Source organism: Staurois parvus, unplaced genomic scaffold, assembly GCF_062004578.1.
Source record: "Staurois parvus isolate SC_StPar_1 unplaced genomic scaffold, SC_StPar_1.0 ptg000090l, whole genome shotgun sequence".
Lineage (NCBI taxonomy): Eukaryota > Metazoa > Chordata > Amphibia > Anura > Ranidae > Staurois > Staurois parvus.
The window spans coordinates 14777466-14793267 of NW_028317886.1; the positions used below are offsets into that span (position 1 = coordinate 14777466).

A 15802-nucleotide genomic window follows, 5' to 3' on the forward strand; every position below is an offset into this window, starting at 1 on the left:
CTGTGCTGCACTAAAACCTAAGAGTTATCAGCCCTGCTCAGTTTACCTTTGCAGAAAAAAGCAAAAGAAAAGAGCACAACCTATATACAATCTGAAGTGGCATTACAACTGTGAGTAAAGGCAAGAAAACATCAATGTATAAACAACACTGTATATATCAATACCATATAAACGGGACCCAATTGGGTTGTAGTAGAGGTGAAGAGATAAGGGATATTCTGTCAAACAGTTGAAGACAAGTATGTAACCCGCAAGGTGGATAGAGTCCTGTTCACTTACGGCTGCCTTTCACTGGCTTGAGGATTAGTCCAGAGGGGTACATGTAAGAGAAGAAAGGAGAAAGGTGCCTCTAAGTGTAAACTGTAAACTTGGTTTATTGCACATAAAAGACAACAACTTACAGGAGGGTAGATTAAAAAAGGCACTTCAATATCCATCAATGGGAATTTGCCAGGGTGAACAGAATAGTGTGCAGTCCTGGATAATGATCTGTTAGTGTCAGGTATTTTGGTTGGCAAGATGGAGGAGGTCTGGCACCGGAGCTTGGAACGCACAGCAGAGTGCAGCGTGTGCGCGATGATGTCACCAGGCGTTTCCTGAGCATGTGCTGTGAGATAGCAGTCCTAGCACACTCCTTTGTCAAGCTGATGAAATTAAGTGGGTTGTGTTGATATATGATGTAAAAAGACATGCAGGAACAAAGAACCCCCCAATGTAAACCAGTCTCCCCCAACCACCTTTAGAGCATCCACAAAATGTTCTCAATAAACACCTCCTCTAGAATTAAACACATCTCCACCAATCATCATCCAATGGGGGGACCTCACATATCCACTAAGCTTCTAGCTTACGTTGTATATCAACACAACCCACTTAATTCTGTCAGCTTGACAAAGAAGTGTGCTAGGACTGCTATCTCACAGTGCATGCTCAGAAAACGCGTCGCGATGCCATCGCACACATGCTGCGCTACGCTGTGCGTTCCAAGCCTTGGTGCCAGACCTCCTCCATCTTGCTGGCCATAATGCCTGACACTGAGAGATGACAGATCATCATCCAGGACTGCACACTATGCTGTTCACTGTGGCAAATTCCCATTGATGGATATTGAACTGCCTTTTGTAATCTACCCTCCTGTTAGTTGCTGTCTTTTATGTGCAATAAACCAAGTTCACAGTTTACACTTAGAGGCGTCTTTCTCCTCTCTTCTCTTACAGTTTACCTTTGCAGACTATGGACCAAGTTCAACCATGTTATGAAGAAGTGGGTTAAATGTGTTGTAGTCCTAACACACTGCCTGTCTTAGGGTGACAATGCTGCTTCTCCATAGATACAGTAGAGTTAGTGAGCATTGTCATCCCAGGACAGGAAGTGTGGTAATGATAGGATAGGTTTTTTTGTACCAGTGGTACCTTTTCTTTGATAACTGGCAGGCCATCCAATGCTGGAACTCCAATAAAATGCCTGGGCAAAGGCTAGGCATTGTAAGAATTGTCTGGGTGCTGATAGAAAGCCCTTCTGACTATCAGAAGTTGCTCAGGAAGATGTTTGGATTTATTCACTATAAGTGCGCTTTTCAGACCAATGAGCAAGTGTCATGACAAACATTAATAGGCAGATAGTAGGCTGATGTCTAAATATCTGTAGGTATTAAAGAGACATCTTTTTGTCTATGTCTGGCTTTATATAGCAAAGTACAGAGTGTAACAATGAAAATGGTATCAGTATTTACATTTCAGCAGTGCAGAGCAGACAGAAATGTGAAACATAATTAATAATTAGTACACTGGGCACCTCGCTTTTTAAAGTACATAAAGGTACACATAGCAGCCTCTCCAGTTTCCTTACAGTTTTTGTTTTCTCCAGGTATTATAACCCAGTTTGTGATATTGGGGGTTGTTTAGTTAAGCTGAAAAAGCATTTGTAATGAGTACTTGCTGTTCCAAATTGTGGGTTTAAGGCTTGCTAGCCCACTTTTCGTAAACAAAATCAAAGTTCAATAGAAACAGTTGCCCACTCAGGGGGCTTTCACCATCAAAAACGGTTATAAAAAACAATACCAAGCCACCTAGCTTCATCTTTAGCTTGCTGCATTGCTGCTAGCCCCTAACAATTGGCCTTTGGTTCTCTCAGCTCTTCTTGTTTACATAGCACTTCTGGCTTTTCCAGCAGATTCAGTTGCAGCACCCTGCTGCCTGGTCTCATTTCCTCACCTCTTGGTAGGGGTTCTCCTGACACCCCATGCTCTCTCATTCCTCCAAGACTTTCATATTGCCTCAGTCTCCTGGCCTTGCCTAGTTATCTAGGCTCTCCCAGGGTCCCAGACTTGCTTAGCTGTCTCAACTCTTACAGCCCTATGGACAAGGAATCTCTCCTGTGCTGTCTCTTGTGTGCAGCACACCTGTCATCTAATGGGAGAGGTCCTTCATTACAAGAGCTATGCACTCACAGGCTGCCGGTCTCCTGCAATACCAGGACGCTGCATTGGAGATTTCTTCCCTACCAAATTCTCTTTGAAATCTATAAACTCTTGTTTTGTTTTACAAAGCCATGGGCATTGTACTATCACATAGTCCCAGAGTGGCATTTAATGCATTGTTTGTCTGTATTACACTAGAATTCCAATAAGAAATATAAGCATATGCAGATTTGCACCATTTTTACCAATGTATACCATAGGGGGAATAAAGGTGGCATAAAAGTGGCATTGCCTAATTTTTAGCTTTTTTGGACATATGAAAACAGTAGCTGAGGATATTTGAAAAATCTGGTGAGCAAAAGTGGCACGTCGTGGATAGAAAGGGGGAAATTTAGATGCCAAGAGGAGAAATTCAGGAAATATTGTTCTACTGTCACTATTTTTAATTGGCTCCTGAATACAAGTCCCTTTACTGCTTGCTAAATTCTACAAGCATGACACAGGACCCTCTCGTGTTTAAAGCAAACCTGTTTTTAAAGGTGCTCACCTTTCCCTTACCCTGCCCCTACTTTTTATATGCTTTCATCCCCACACTACCTATCCTATTCCCCTACCCCCCACCGCACTCCTACCTCCCTTTCTCCCTGCAAACCACCTAATCCAGAGCTCTCTTTACCCACCTTCTTTCCTTAGTTTAATTTTTACTGTGTCAATACCATAAAACCAAAACTTTCTATTAGACCAGTGCCCATACCATCATCAGAACCAAGCAACAACGAATCAGTTTAGTATTTCACTCATGAACATTCATTGTCACATAAAGTGTAACAAAATATCTGAAGGTTCAATTCGAAATGATGTATATTAGCTGACTTGCCAAACCTGTATCCACCCCACAATGATTAAAGTATAACTAAAGGCAAAACTTTTTTTAGTTTTGGATGGAGTGGAGAGCGATTAGAACACTTGTCAGTTCTTATTGCTACCTGTACCCCCGTTAAGGAGATTCATCCTCTCTATTTGTCCTGTTTACCATTATTTTTGAAAGTGAAAGTAAAGGAGAATCCCAAATTGTGTGTTATCCCCAGAAGATAATAGAAGGAAAATCTTCCAATGGGGAAACTAGTTCTTGTGACCTGGGGGTCTGCAGGGGATTCTCTTAATCTGGAGGGATTTTCTCACACTTCCTGTTTTGGCCATGGGACAGAAATTGAAGGGAAATTTCTGCAATGGGACAACAATGGCAAAAAAAATCTAACAGGGGTTATAACCCTCCCTTGCTCTATCCGAAATGAAAAAAATTTTTTTTGCCTGTAGTTCTACTTTAACCGCTTTCCCTCCACCCTATAGCAGATATACTGCTACAGGGCGGAAGGGATGTGCAAAATTGGGCATTTCCACGGCCGCAGCTGTCAATCACCTGCCGTTGATTACCTGCCGGTACTTGGTGATTACCGAGCATCTCCGACGGAGAGGAGGACTGTTTTGTTTACTAACAGTTCTCCTCCCTGTCAGCTCGGGCACACTGCTTTGGATGGCTTTTTATAGCGCAAAAAATAAAAAACACACAGGAGATCACCTGCCACCAAAATAAAGCTCAAATCATGTGAAAAAAAGGATGTACATTTCATCTCCTAGATTGTAAGCTCGAAAGAGCAGGGCCCTCGTTCCCCTCATTATTATTATTATACAGTATTTATATAGCGCCAAAGGGTATGCTGAGCGCTGTACAGTAGCAAGGGGGACAGAACATGAGACAAGACAGTAACAATACAATACACAAGGGGTTCGAGGGCCCTGCTCTTTCAAGCTTACCCTCATGTTTTGCATTGTATTGGTATTGTTCTGTCACATGTTCTGTCCCCCTTTGTAATGTACAGCGCTGAGCGAACCATTGGCGCTTTATAAATACTGTATAATAATAATAATAATTTGGGTGCAGCTTTGCATGACTGCGTAAATGTCAGTTAAAGTAACGCAGCCCTGTACTGCAAAAAATGGCCTGGTCAGGAAGGGGTGTAAATCCTCAGGAGGGCAAGTGGTTAAGGTGGAAAATGTTGACTGTGTATGTTTTGTGTCACTTAAATAAAGAATGCATTATAGAAATGTAAGTGAATACTGCATTCCTTAGAAGACTGACACAAAAACACACATTAGAAGCAAAACACAAAATGCCCAAGTGGGTCAAATAATCACATGATATCTATTTCTCAAATTCCAATTTACAATATTGTGTATTAATATTTTTTATGTTGATTGAAATATTTCTGTTACATTTTTTTTTTTTTTATTCAGGTTGGTTAACTTTATCCTCTACATTAGACCGTGAGATTCGGGAGACTTATATTTTGACCATTCTGGCTGCAGATAAAGGCACTCCAGTTCTTTCTGCTACACAGAGTTTGACAGTGACAGTGGGTGATGTCAATGATAAACCACCAACATTTAAGCAGGCCTTCTATGAAGCCACAGTTCTTGAAAACCTGGAGCCTGGAGTACGTGTAATGAAAGTAGAAGCTGAGGATATGGATACAGGTGACTAGAACATCTTGTGTATTGTATTGTCTTGTCTAAATGATATACAGGTAAATGATATAATCTGTTTACTTGAATATGAAATTGTAAAGAAAGTGAATTGCTGAAGAACTACATGTGTCACCTGTCGTGTTGTGCTGTGTGGAAAAATCGCAAGCTTGACTGAGCTTTGAAAGGATAAGTAGACATATATGTACAGTTTATATTTAAAGTGTATATTTTGTGGTTTGCCTGGAGTTCTACTTTTAAAAAATAGCCTTTTTGTAAGTTATATTTGTGTCACCTTATGAAGATATGATTCTTACCTACATATATTAACATTAGTCCCCAGTTGTAAAATTATGTTTAGCAACTCTGAATGTATGTTATTATATTTTAGAAAACCTTTAAATGACAGATAAATATTAAGTCTAATTTACTAATTTCACTGAGAAACTTCACACAGTAAATTGTTTGAATATTGACTTCAGTTGTTCAATCATGTAAAAGTAAATTCATGTTTATGTATTTAGGTGTCCTTTTATGAGACAGAGATCAGTGGCGATCCTGAGGATCATTGCTGATCTCCGATCATTAGTGGTTTAGGAAATATTATTATTATTATTATTTATTTCAGGTACTTATATAGCGCCGTCAATTTACGCAGAGCTTTAAATATATATAGTACATTCACATCAGTCCCTAACCTTCAAGTGGTGTACAATCTAAGGTCCCTTACTCACATTCATACATAAACATACTAGGGCCAATTTTGACAGGATCCAATTAACCTACCAGCCAGGGGCGGACTGACCATTTGGAAACTCGGGCACTGCCCGAGGGCCCGGGATCAGTAGGGTGCCCCATGAGATGCCCCTGGTACCTTTTTCATAGGATTTTTTGAGTTTGGGCAAGGACACAGGGGCCACATGATCCCATATTGCCCGGGGTCCCCATGAGTTCTCAGTCCGCCCCTGCTACCAGCATGTCTTTGGAGTGTGGGAGGAAACCGGAGACCCGGAGGAAACCCACGCAGGCACAGGGAGAATATGCAAACTCCAGACAGGTGGTGTTGTGGTTGGGGGCCACATGATCCCCTATTGCCCGGGGGCCCCATGAGTTGTCAGTCCGCCCCTGCTACCAGCATGTCTTTGGAGCGTCGGAGGAAACCGGAGGACCCGGAGGAAACCCATGCAGGCACAGGGAGAATATGCAAACTCCAGACAGGTGGTGTTGTGGTTGGGATTCGAACCAACAACCCTAGTGCTGCCAGGCGGAAGTACTAAACATTTAGCCACTGTGCTGCCTGAAACATGTTCTCCGCTGATTATCTCAGCACACAGATGGCCAATTTATGAAGGAGAGATGTCAGCCCTTCACTGGCGATCTGTGTTCTCCCTCCAGATTCTCCAGCCCAGAGGTGGAGAATCGGGGTACCGCAAATGAAGCAGCCGTAATTTACCGCTGCTTAGCAAACTGCGTTTGACTGATCTCTTACTGTAATCTTGCAAGATTACAGTAACAGCAGCCATTTTCTAGCATTCAAAGCATTTGTAGATTGCTTCTCTCTTCATTTGGACAAGCGATCTACACCGTGTCATAAAAAGGCATTCAGAGGAGAACTGAGCAGCGGTCATTTACCGCTGCATGATAGAACAAAAAGAGGGCGCACAGGCCTAGTGCATTACCATAAAAAATGTTTAATAAAAAATAATAAAGTAGGTGTTGTACTCACAAACGACAATATAGTCAAGGCACATCATAAAAGAACAACTGGATCAACACCGCGCTGAGTAACAGTCCGCAATAGGGAGTTTAGACATCCAAAAGGCTGACGCGTTTCGAGGACTTGCCTCTTCCTCAGAGCCAACTGACCAAATGTCTGCTCCCTCTTTTATATGCTCACTACTAGTTAAACCAAAGGTCACATGGGCCGTCCTGGACACTCCCCTGTGCAGGTGGAGGAGTCACAGGGGCAATCGACATAGTGTAAGTAAACACGAAAGGTCTATAAAATATATATATATATATATATATATATATATAAATAAAACCATTGAAACTAGTGACAATCATAAAATCATATGAACCATAAGAAGTGTGCACAGTGAAAAATGAATAAATAAATGGAAAGTTATACATATATAAAAAATAATAAAAATCCTTCCCTGGTGATGCACTGCACTGCTCGCCTTTAAATAAATGGATGGATGGATGAGCAACGCTACGAAGCTGCCTAGTGCTCTGCTTGCCATAGACAACCATGGGACATGGATTTAATATAGAGAGTAGATCTGAAACCCAGCAGAGACACTTATTAATTCATAGAGATGCAGCCTACAGGGTGTGTGCCTCTCATTCTAGTATAGTCATATGATGAGATCTATCTCCTTTGTTCTTGTATATAGTATTGCATATGCATATCCATCCATGGTGCACTACATTGCCACACATGCCTAGGTCTCATCATATGACTATACTAGAATGAGAGGCACACACCCTGTAGGCTGCATCTCTATGAATTAATAAGTGTCTCTGCTGGGTTTCAGATCTACTCTCTATATTAAATCCATGTCCCATGGTTGTCTATGGCAAGCAGAGCACTAGGCAGCTTCGTAGCGTTGCTCATCCATCCATCCATTTATTTAAAGGCGAGCAGTGCAGTGCATCACCAGGGAAGGATTTTTATTATTTTTTATATATGTGTAACTTTCCATTTATTTATTCATTTTTCACTGTGCACACTTCTTATGGTTCATATGATTTTATGATTGTCACTAGTTTCAATGGTTTTATTTATACACATATATATATATATATATATTTTTTATAGACCTTTCGTGTTTACTTACACTATGTCGATTGCCCCTGTGACTCCTCCACCTGCACAGGGGAGTGTCCAGGACGGCCCATGTGACCTTTGGTTTAACTAGTAGTGAGCATATAAAAGAGGGAGCAGACATTTGGTCAGTTGGCTCTGAGGAAGAGGCAAGTCCTCGAAACGCGTCAGCTTTTTGGATGTCTAAACTCCCTATTGCGGACTGTTACTCAGCGCGGTGTTGATCCAGCTGTTCTTTTATGATGTGCCTTGACTATATTGTCGTTTGTGAGTACAACACCTACTTTATTATATTTTATATTAAACATTTTTTATGGTAATGCACTAGGCCTGTGCGCTCTCTTTTTGTTCTTTCCCCATTCAGTATATTTGGATTCCCCCGGTCCATTTGAGGGCAGCAAGGTGTGCATGTTCCAGGACATTTTTAATGTGGTTGTAGCATCGAGTCCATCCCCAAGCGCAGGAGCATTTGTGTTTGCTGGTTCACCGCTGCATGATAAAAGGACACTTTAATCTACACATCATTGAATAATTGGACTGATTATTCACACAATTTGTGTGAAGGTTCTCAACTCCGTTGATAATTCATCTGGTGTATTTGCCTTATTAATTGGTATAATTCACTTCCCCTCCAAAGGGAACCTTAGTATTCAATGTGCTTAAAAAAGGACTGTTTCTGTGTCCCATAGCAACCCAACCTGTTCTCTTTTTTAATATCATAGTACAGCATAGGAACAGATTATATTTTAAAGCCAATTATTAAAGCAGTATTAGACCCTAAAGCAAACATTTATTATATTGCATCTTACCAGTTTTTAGATGTGATGGCTTCTAATGTTCTTTTTTAGACTTCCTTTCTTCTATTTTCATATGGTGATCTAGCTAGTAAGTCTGTTGTTTTTCCAAAGAACAAGTTATCTTGCAGTTACAGGGATGAAACAAAGAATTTAGACTTACAAGGGTGTTTTTACAATGATCAGCTTTTATTTATTTATGGAAAACCTTTATCAGAAAAGGAAAAATCAGTTTGTTGTCACTGCTTATAAAGTCATAGCTGGGGTTTGGCTTCAATTTGTTAGTATTTCAATCTGCTAATACATCTAACACTCCCTTCCCACCATACTGACAGTGCTGCTATCAAGTGAGTGCCCCCTGTGCTCCTTCATCCACAGTAGGGACACTCTAATACAGGAGGTTTGTTATTGGTCAGGTCACCAGGGAAAACAGAGGAAAAAAAGTCTAAAAAAAAAGAAAACTAATGCAGCCACCACATCTAATGGCTGGTAGGCTGCAATACAAGGTGGTATCAAAACGTTTTGAGACTAGTTTTGTACCATGTCAACAGATGGCAGTACAAGGCTGCTTGCAGTTACAGGGAGCATCAACCTTCATAAGTCAGTGTGCCAAAAGACATTGTCCTGTGTCCATTGGGAGCTGTGCTACTGGTGCTATTCTGACCATGTGCATTACCACGTCTGCTTTTTCATCATGGACCGCAAGTTAGAACAAAGTGTAAATGTAAACTTCTGCGTGAAACTGCGTACATCTGCCACAGAGACATTTGACATGATTCTGCAAATTTACGGCGGTGCCGCAATGAGTCGTTCGAGGTGTTTTGAGTGGCACACGCACTTCAAGAGCAGAAGAACATAACTGGAAGACGACTAGAAACCTTCAACGAGCTCAACACCCAAAAATGTCGAAATGTCGAAACCATTCGCCAACTTCTGCATGACGATCGTCGTAGAACAATCCACAACATTGCTTCCATTGTTGGTATCATACGGAACAGTCCAGGCAATCCTCACATGTGATTTGAACAGGAGCAGTGTTGCTACTAAGTTCGTCCCCAGGCTGCAATGATCTCACTTCTGTACCCAGCCTACATGCCAGATTTTGCTTCTGCGAACTTTGCCCTCTTCCCGAAGATGAAGATCCAGCTCAAAGGTCACCATTTTGACAACATTACAAAAATAGAATGTGACCTGATGCACCCAGTGATGTACCTCCATCCCTTAATATATCCATACAACCAATTTATTTGTCCTGGGACTTTAAATGAGGCACAACACACACAACCAACGAATAACTAGTTTCCAACTTTAACTGGTTCCTCGCCACCCTATAGCAGAACTACTGCTACAGGGCAGCAGGGCTGCGCAAAATCAAATATATATACGTGATTTTGCATTTTCGGGTAGGGGGCATGCGCACATTAGCGACTACAGATGTCAATCACTGGTTCCTGGCTGGAGATTCTGCACTGGCACCCAACGATCTCCGAGGAACAGTGAAAGGGGAGAGGGCTGTGTATAAACAACACAGATCTCTCCCCTGTCAGCACCGACATGCTGCTTTGTTCTGCTCTGCAGAGCAATACAAAGCAGTATGTTTCCCTAGTAAAAAACACACACCACACATGGTAAAACAGCACAAAGCACACAATTAACCCTTTGATAACCCCTTCCTGCCCTTCCTGCCTAGTGTCAGTAGTACAGTGTCAGTGCTTTTTATTAGCACCGATCACTGTATTAGTGTCATTGGGGTTGTCAGTGGCAGTTATTCAGTTCCCCCCCCCCCGTATCAGAATGCCCGACGCAGTCCCGCTGATTGCCGCCATTACTAGTATAAAATAAATAAATAAATTCTAGTATATATACCGCCATTTGTAGACACTATGACTTTCACGTAAACCAATTAATTTACATGTATTGGGATTTTTTTTAGCAAAAACATGTAACAGCATACATTTTGGCCTAAATGTATGCCAAAATTTGATTTTTTAAAAAAAAATTTCTGGATATGTTTTATAGCAAAAAGTCAAAAATATTGTTTTTGTTTCAAAATTGTCGGTCTTTTTAGTTTATTGTGCAAAAAATAAAAACGCAGAGGTGATCAAACACCACCAAAAAAAAACTCTATGTGTTGGAAAAAAGTACATAAACTCCATTTGGGTGCAGCATTGCATGACCGCGCAATTGTCAGTTAACCTCCTTGGCGGTATTCCCGAGTGTAGCTCGGGGTAACATTTCAGTACCAAAAGCGGTAACCCCGAGCTACACTCGGGAATACCATGCGGCGCTGCTCCGGCATGTGTTCTTCACTTACCTTACCCTGCGCTCCCACGATGTGTCCCCTGCAGCGTCCCCGGCCATCTCCTCCGGCCGATGCCGGCATCCGGCTTCTGTGTCCTGTCCCTGTGACGTCGGGACGTACGGGCGCCGCCGCCGGCGGCGGCGGGAAATTTAAAAATTTTAAAAAATGTCATTTTTTTTTTTTTCATTTTACACAGTAAAACATTGCTGTTTCAACCTATTTCACATACATATTGTCCCTAGTGCTTTGTCCTGCGCCCCGCCTGCATTTTGTCTGTTCTTTCTGCCTGGAAACTGAGAAATGTCCATGGCGTCCAAAAAGTGTCCCTTTAGGTCAAAAGCGGTTTAGATCAGCTAGAGAACAGCGATAGTAAATCAGAACCACTTGCAGAATTGAGTGATAATGATTCGTGGGGGAAATTCGTCATCAGAAACTGAAAACGATTTTGCGACTGAGCTCAGCAATGTGCGAACTTGGCGCTCTATTTCACATTTCAGTGTTTTTGGTTTGATTATATTATTGAATTAAATTTTTTATTATTTTTATATTATTTTTATGATTATTTATTAAATTATAATTTATGATTTTGTGTTTCAAATTTTATCATACCCGGGATGTTTACTAGACTCTTGTTCGGACAGATTTCAGTGAGTTTTTCCTAAAAATTACAGCCTACAATAAAAAAAATACATATTTCCATGCAAAAAAATGGTACCGCTTTCAGCACCAAAAATCTGAAATAATCATACCGCCAGGGAGGTTAAAGTAACACAGCGCTGTATCGCAAAAAAAGGCTTGGTCAGGAAGGGAGGGTAAGTCCTCTGGAGGGCAAGTGGTTAATTTTTAATAAATAAATAAACTGCTCATTGCTTACAAAAAGAGGATAAAATGGTAACAAGCTGATTTGTAATAAATCCATATTAATGCATGTCATGTTTCACATGACTGTCATATGCCTTTAAGTGTTCTCTATATTTTGACTCTGCTCCTTCCTTTCCTTTGGTTTAGTTAATGCTGTATAGATAGCCCACCCCTTTTCCCAGTAAGGCATTGCAGCTTCTACCCTCATGTCATGAAGCAGGTCACATTATGATCTTTTGACCTATCAGATGTTCATTGTTGTAAGATTCTCTCGGTTTATGGAATAAACTTCACAAGATCTACAAGATATCATCTCGATTGAGTCACTGACTGTGGTATCCAACTGAGATTGGAGTTATCGCTATCTCATCACAACTGTAAGTTACAGAGATCACACTTTCAATGCTTAGATTGGAGAGACAGAGCAATGCATTTCAGACATACATAATTGGATATACAATTGACCAAATACAATTCAGATGTCAATACATAATTACATTAAAATTGCATCCAAAAACTCAATGTGTTTCGTGACTCTTAGTTCACCCACTTTGAATCTGCTTCTGGCTTGTCCCCTTGGGTTGTCGCTGAGTCATACTGCCACAGCTCCCAGGTGAGACTCCCCTGGCGATCACCATTTGGAAATATTGTCATATGTATTTTTAGCTGATTTGTAAGTATTAGGGTTCCTCTAGTGACCCTTGAGATTGGAACTACTTTATGCATTACAAGATACCACTAGGTTGTTATATACTTGATGTATTACCTTGCAGATATTATACATGCATCTACTCCTGAAGAAGTGAATGTCATGAAACGCATTCAGTTTTTGGATGCAATTTTAATGTAATTATGTATTGACATCTGGATTGTACCCAGTCAATTGTATATCCAATTATGTATAAAATGCATTAATATGGATATAATACAAATCAGTTTGTTACCATTTTATCTTCTTTTTGTAAGCAATGAGAAGTTTATTAAAATTTAATGTTGTAAACCAGTTATTCATTGGTCATGTGTGTTGTGCCTCATTTAAAGTCCCAGGACAAATAAATTGGTTGTATGGTTTTGACAATATTACCGAGATCCAGTGCGAATAGCAGTAGGCGCTTGACACGCTTCGAAAAGAAGACTTCCAGAAGTGGCAAGAATGCTGGAGGTGCTGTATTGCTGTGCAAGCAGACTATTTTGAAGGTGATAGTGTGTAAACATAGATAAATAAAGCACTTTCTTGTAAATAGAGCTAGTCTTGAAACTTTTTTATACCATCTCGTATATTACATTTTTGGTTTTAAGTTTAATATCACTTTAAATTATGCAGCATCACTACCTGTGTCATCGCGAGTTGTTTTGAACTTTAGAACCTCTGAAGCCAGTTCTTACATATTATTTTTAGGTAATGCCTGCACATGCAGTGAAACTGAACAGTCTCAGCATCATTTCATTTGAACTAGTCTGTGCTTTATAAATCTACTGTGTAAATGATTTTTGCCCACACAGGGGCAGTGTTGTCCAGGCTTTTAGGATTGTATCACATCTTTGTGAGTGTGAAAGTTCAGAGGATTAATCAAAACCAATAACCCAGTTTTTGTACAAAAAATATTTTAAGAGACGGTGATACAAAGATGCAATAATTTTGTTTTTGTATCTACATCTGCTAAATTTGCATGTATGTGCCTCATTAAGAAAATCAGTGTAATGTAGCTTGCTTTTTCGGTTCCTTCAACCATGGCCAGTCTTTGTCCCCTTCCCTTCTGCTTCTTCTGTGAGGAGTTTCTGATTGTGACACTTGTCATCACTGACAGTGTCAGTGCTAGTCGCGCTAGCATCTGTCTCAGTAGAGGGGGGGGGAAAAAAGGGCTGCACAAAAGCAGTTTGTTTTTTGCCTTTAAGTGCATTGCATTGAGTTAGGAAGCCCATTCACTGGCTGTGTGCACCTCAAAACCTGAAAACTTTGATCCTGCTGTTTTTTTTCACTGCTATGCACACTGCAGAGAAAATGGGAGTAAGCTAAGCCCCACCATTGGTGTCAGTGTCAGTAATAGTAACTTCCAGCATTGATGTCTTTGGCTGTAATAGTAACCCCAAACATGAGTGTCAGTGGATGCAATAACAACCCCCAGCATTGGTCCCAATGGTTGCAATCATAACCCCCAGTATTGGTTTCAGTGACAGCAATAATAATCTCCATCTTTTGTGTGAGTAGCAAAAACCTTACAGTGGTGGTCAGTGTTTTGCTATTTAACCCCACCTCCTTCATTGGTAGTTAATGGCAATGCTGGTATACCCCCTTAAAGTGGTTGTAAAGGCTCAAGGGTTTTTACCTTCATGCATTCTATGCATGAAGGTAAAAACATTCTGTGTGCAGCAGTGCCCCCAGCCCCCTCAATACTTACCAGAGCCTCATCATGTTCCACCGATGTACTCAACAGCCTCAGCTGTCCCAGTTCCCTGCCTCCTCATTGGCTGAGACAGCAAGCGGAAGCCATTGGCTCCCACTGCTGTCAATCACATCCAGTCAGCAAATGAGGAGAGAGAGGGGGTGGGGCCGAACTATGGCTCCACATGTGAATGGACTGTCGGAGATCGCCGCGCCGCTGGTCCCGGCGCAGGCGCAGTACACCTCCCTGTACGCGAGCGCTGGGACTTGGCCGACCGCGGCAATCAGGTTCGCACATGCGCAGTAGTGACCGCGGGCGCGCGCCTGGCACCAATGACAGCGCAGGGCGGGATATTTAAATGGCCCTGAGCTGTCATTCGGTGCCTTTTGGTCTTTTGTATCCTGTGAACCTGTGAACCTGTCTGAAGTAAGTTGCTGACCCGGATTGTGCCCTGACCTTGCTGTTTTCTCCTGTTTTGACCCTTGCTTGCCTGACCTCTCTCCTGAATGCCCCCTATTGGATCTGACCTGCTGTTGCTGACCTGGCGTGTGACCCGACTATTCTCTGCCCGCCGCTCTGTACCGCACCGTCCCCATAGTTACCGACCCGGCTTGTATGACCCTGCTCCTGCTCAGCCATCCATCCATCCATCCATCCGTCCCTCTCTACGGGGTCTCCAGACCTCCTCATACCTGGCTCTCTCCCGTGGGAGCCCCTGGCGAATACCCCTACCACTGACGGGTGTCCTCAGTAGTCACGACCTGGTCCTAGGGTACTCCAAGTCCATCCCCACCATCAGGGGCCCTGGTGAACAAGTACCCTGGGGCTTAGACTCCGTGCGCTGGGAACATCCGACCAGTGGAGTGCTAGTGGTACCGCCGGGCGGTCCCTTACAGTACCAAAAGGCCATGACTGAGCCTAGAGGAGGGCCCTCCCCGTTAGAGGAAATTTGCAGGCACCTAGCTAATTTGACGCAGGCCGTAACGGTCCTGCAGGACAGATGCATGCAGCTGGAGAATCGCATCCAGACTGGCTCTATTTCTGATCCTGCCCCACAGGCCCCGGTTTCTGCACCCCCGGCCCTGGTAGCTCAGGAGCCAGTCTCAGGGGCTTCCGCCCCGTTCCCTATGGTAGAACCCCGAGTACCCCTACCGGAGCGTTTTCACGGGGACCGCACACGCTTCCGGTCATTCCGCGACTCCTGTCTCTTGTTCTTTGAGCTACAACCCCGTACCTTCCTGACCGAAAACATGAAGGTAGGATTCATTGTTTCGCTACTACAGGGTGAACCCCAGGATTGGGCCCACCGGCTAAGGGGAAACAATGATCCTCACCTGGGATCGGTCAATAGTTTCTTTGAAGCAATGGCCATCTTGTATGATGACCCGCAGCGGGCAGCCTCTGCCGAAGCGACCTTATATGCGCTCCGACAGGGCCGGCGGGCGGCAGAGGAATACGCCTCTGATTTCAGGCGGTGGATGGGGGACACACGCTGGAATGAGTTCGCTCTATTGCACCAGTTCCGTATGGGACTCTCCGATCCCTTGAAAGATGAGCTGGCCCGGGTGGAGGTTCCCGAGTCTCTAGAAGACCTTATTGCCCTGACAATTAAGATTGACCGAAGACTGCGGGAACGCAGGCTTGAGAGGTCCGGCCAGGGTCGCGGAAATACCTGGGGTCCATTCCTAG

At 42.6% G+C, this 15802-nt stretch overlaps 1 protein-coding gene across 1 annotated transcript in view; it reads left to right on the forward strand.

Moving 5' to 3' along the window:
* Positions 1-15802, forward strand: part of DCHS2 (dachsous cadherin-related 2) — a 378130-nt gene that overhangs the window by 316040 nt on the left and 46288 nt on the right. The window contains exon 10 of the mRNA XM_089670433.1: positions 4715-4954. Within this exon, the coding sequence (XP_089526559.1) occupies positions 4715-4954 (240 nt within the window). The remainder of the gene's footprint in view (positions 1-4714; positions 4955-15802) is intronic.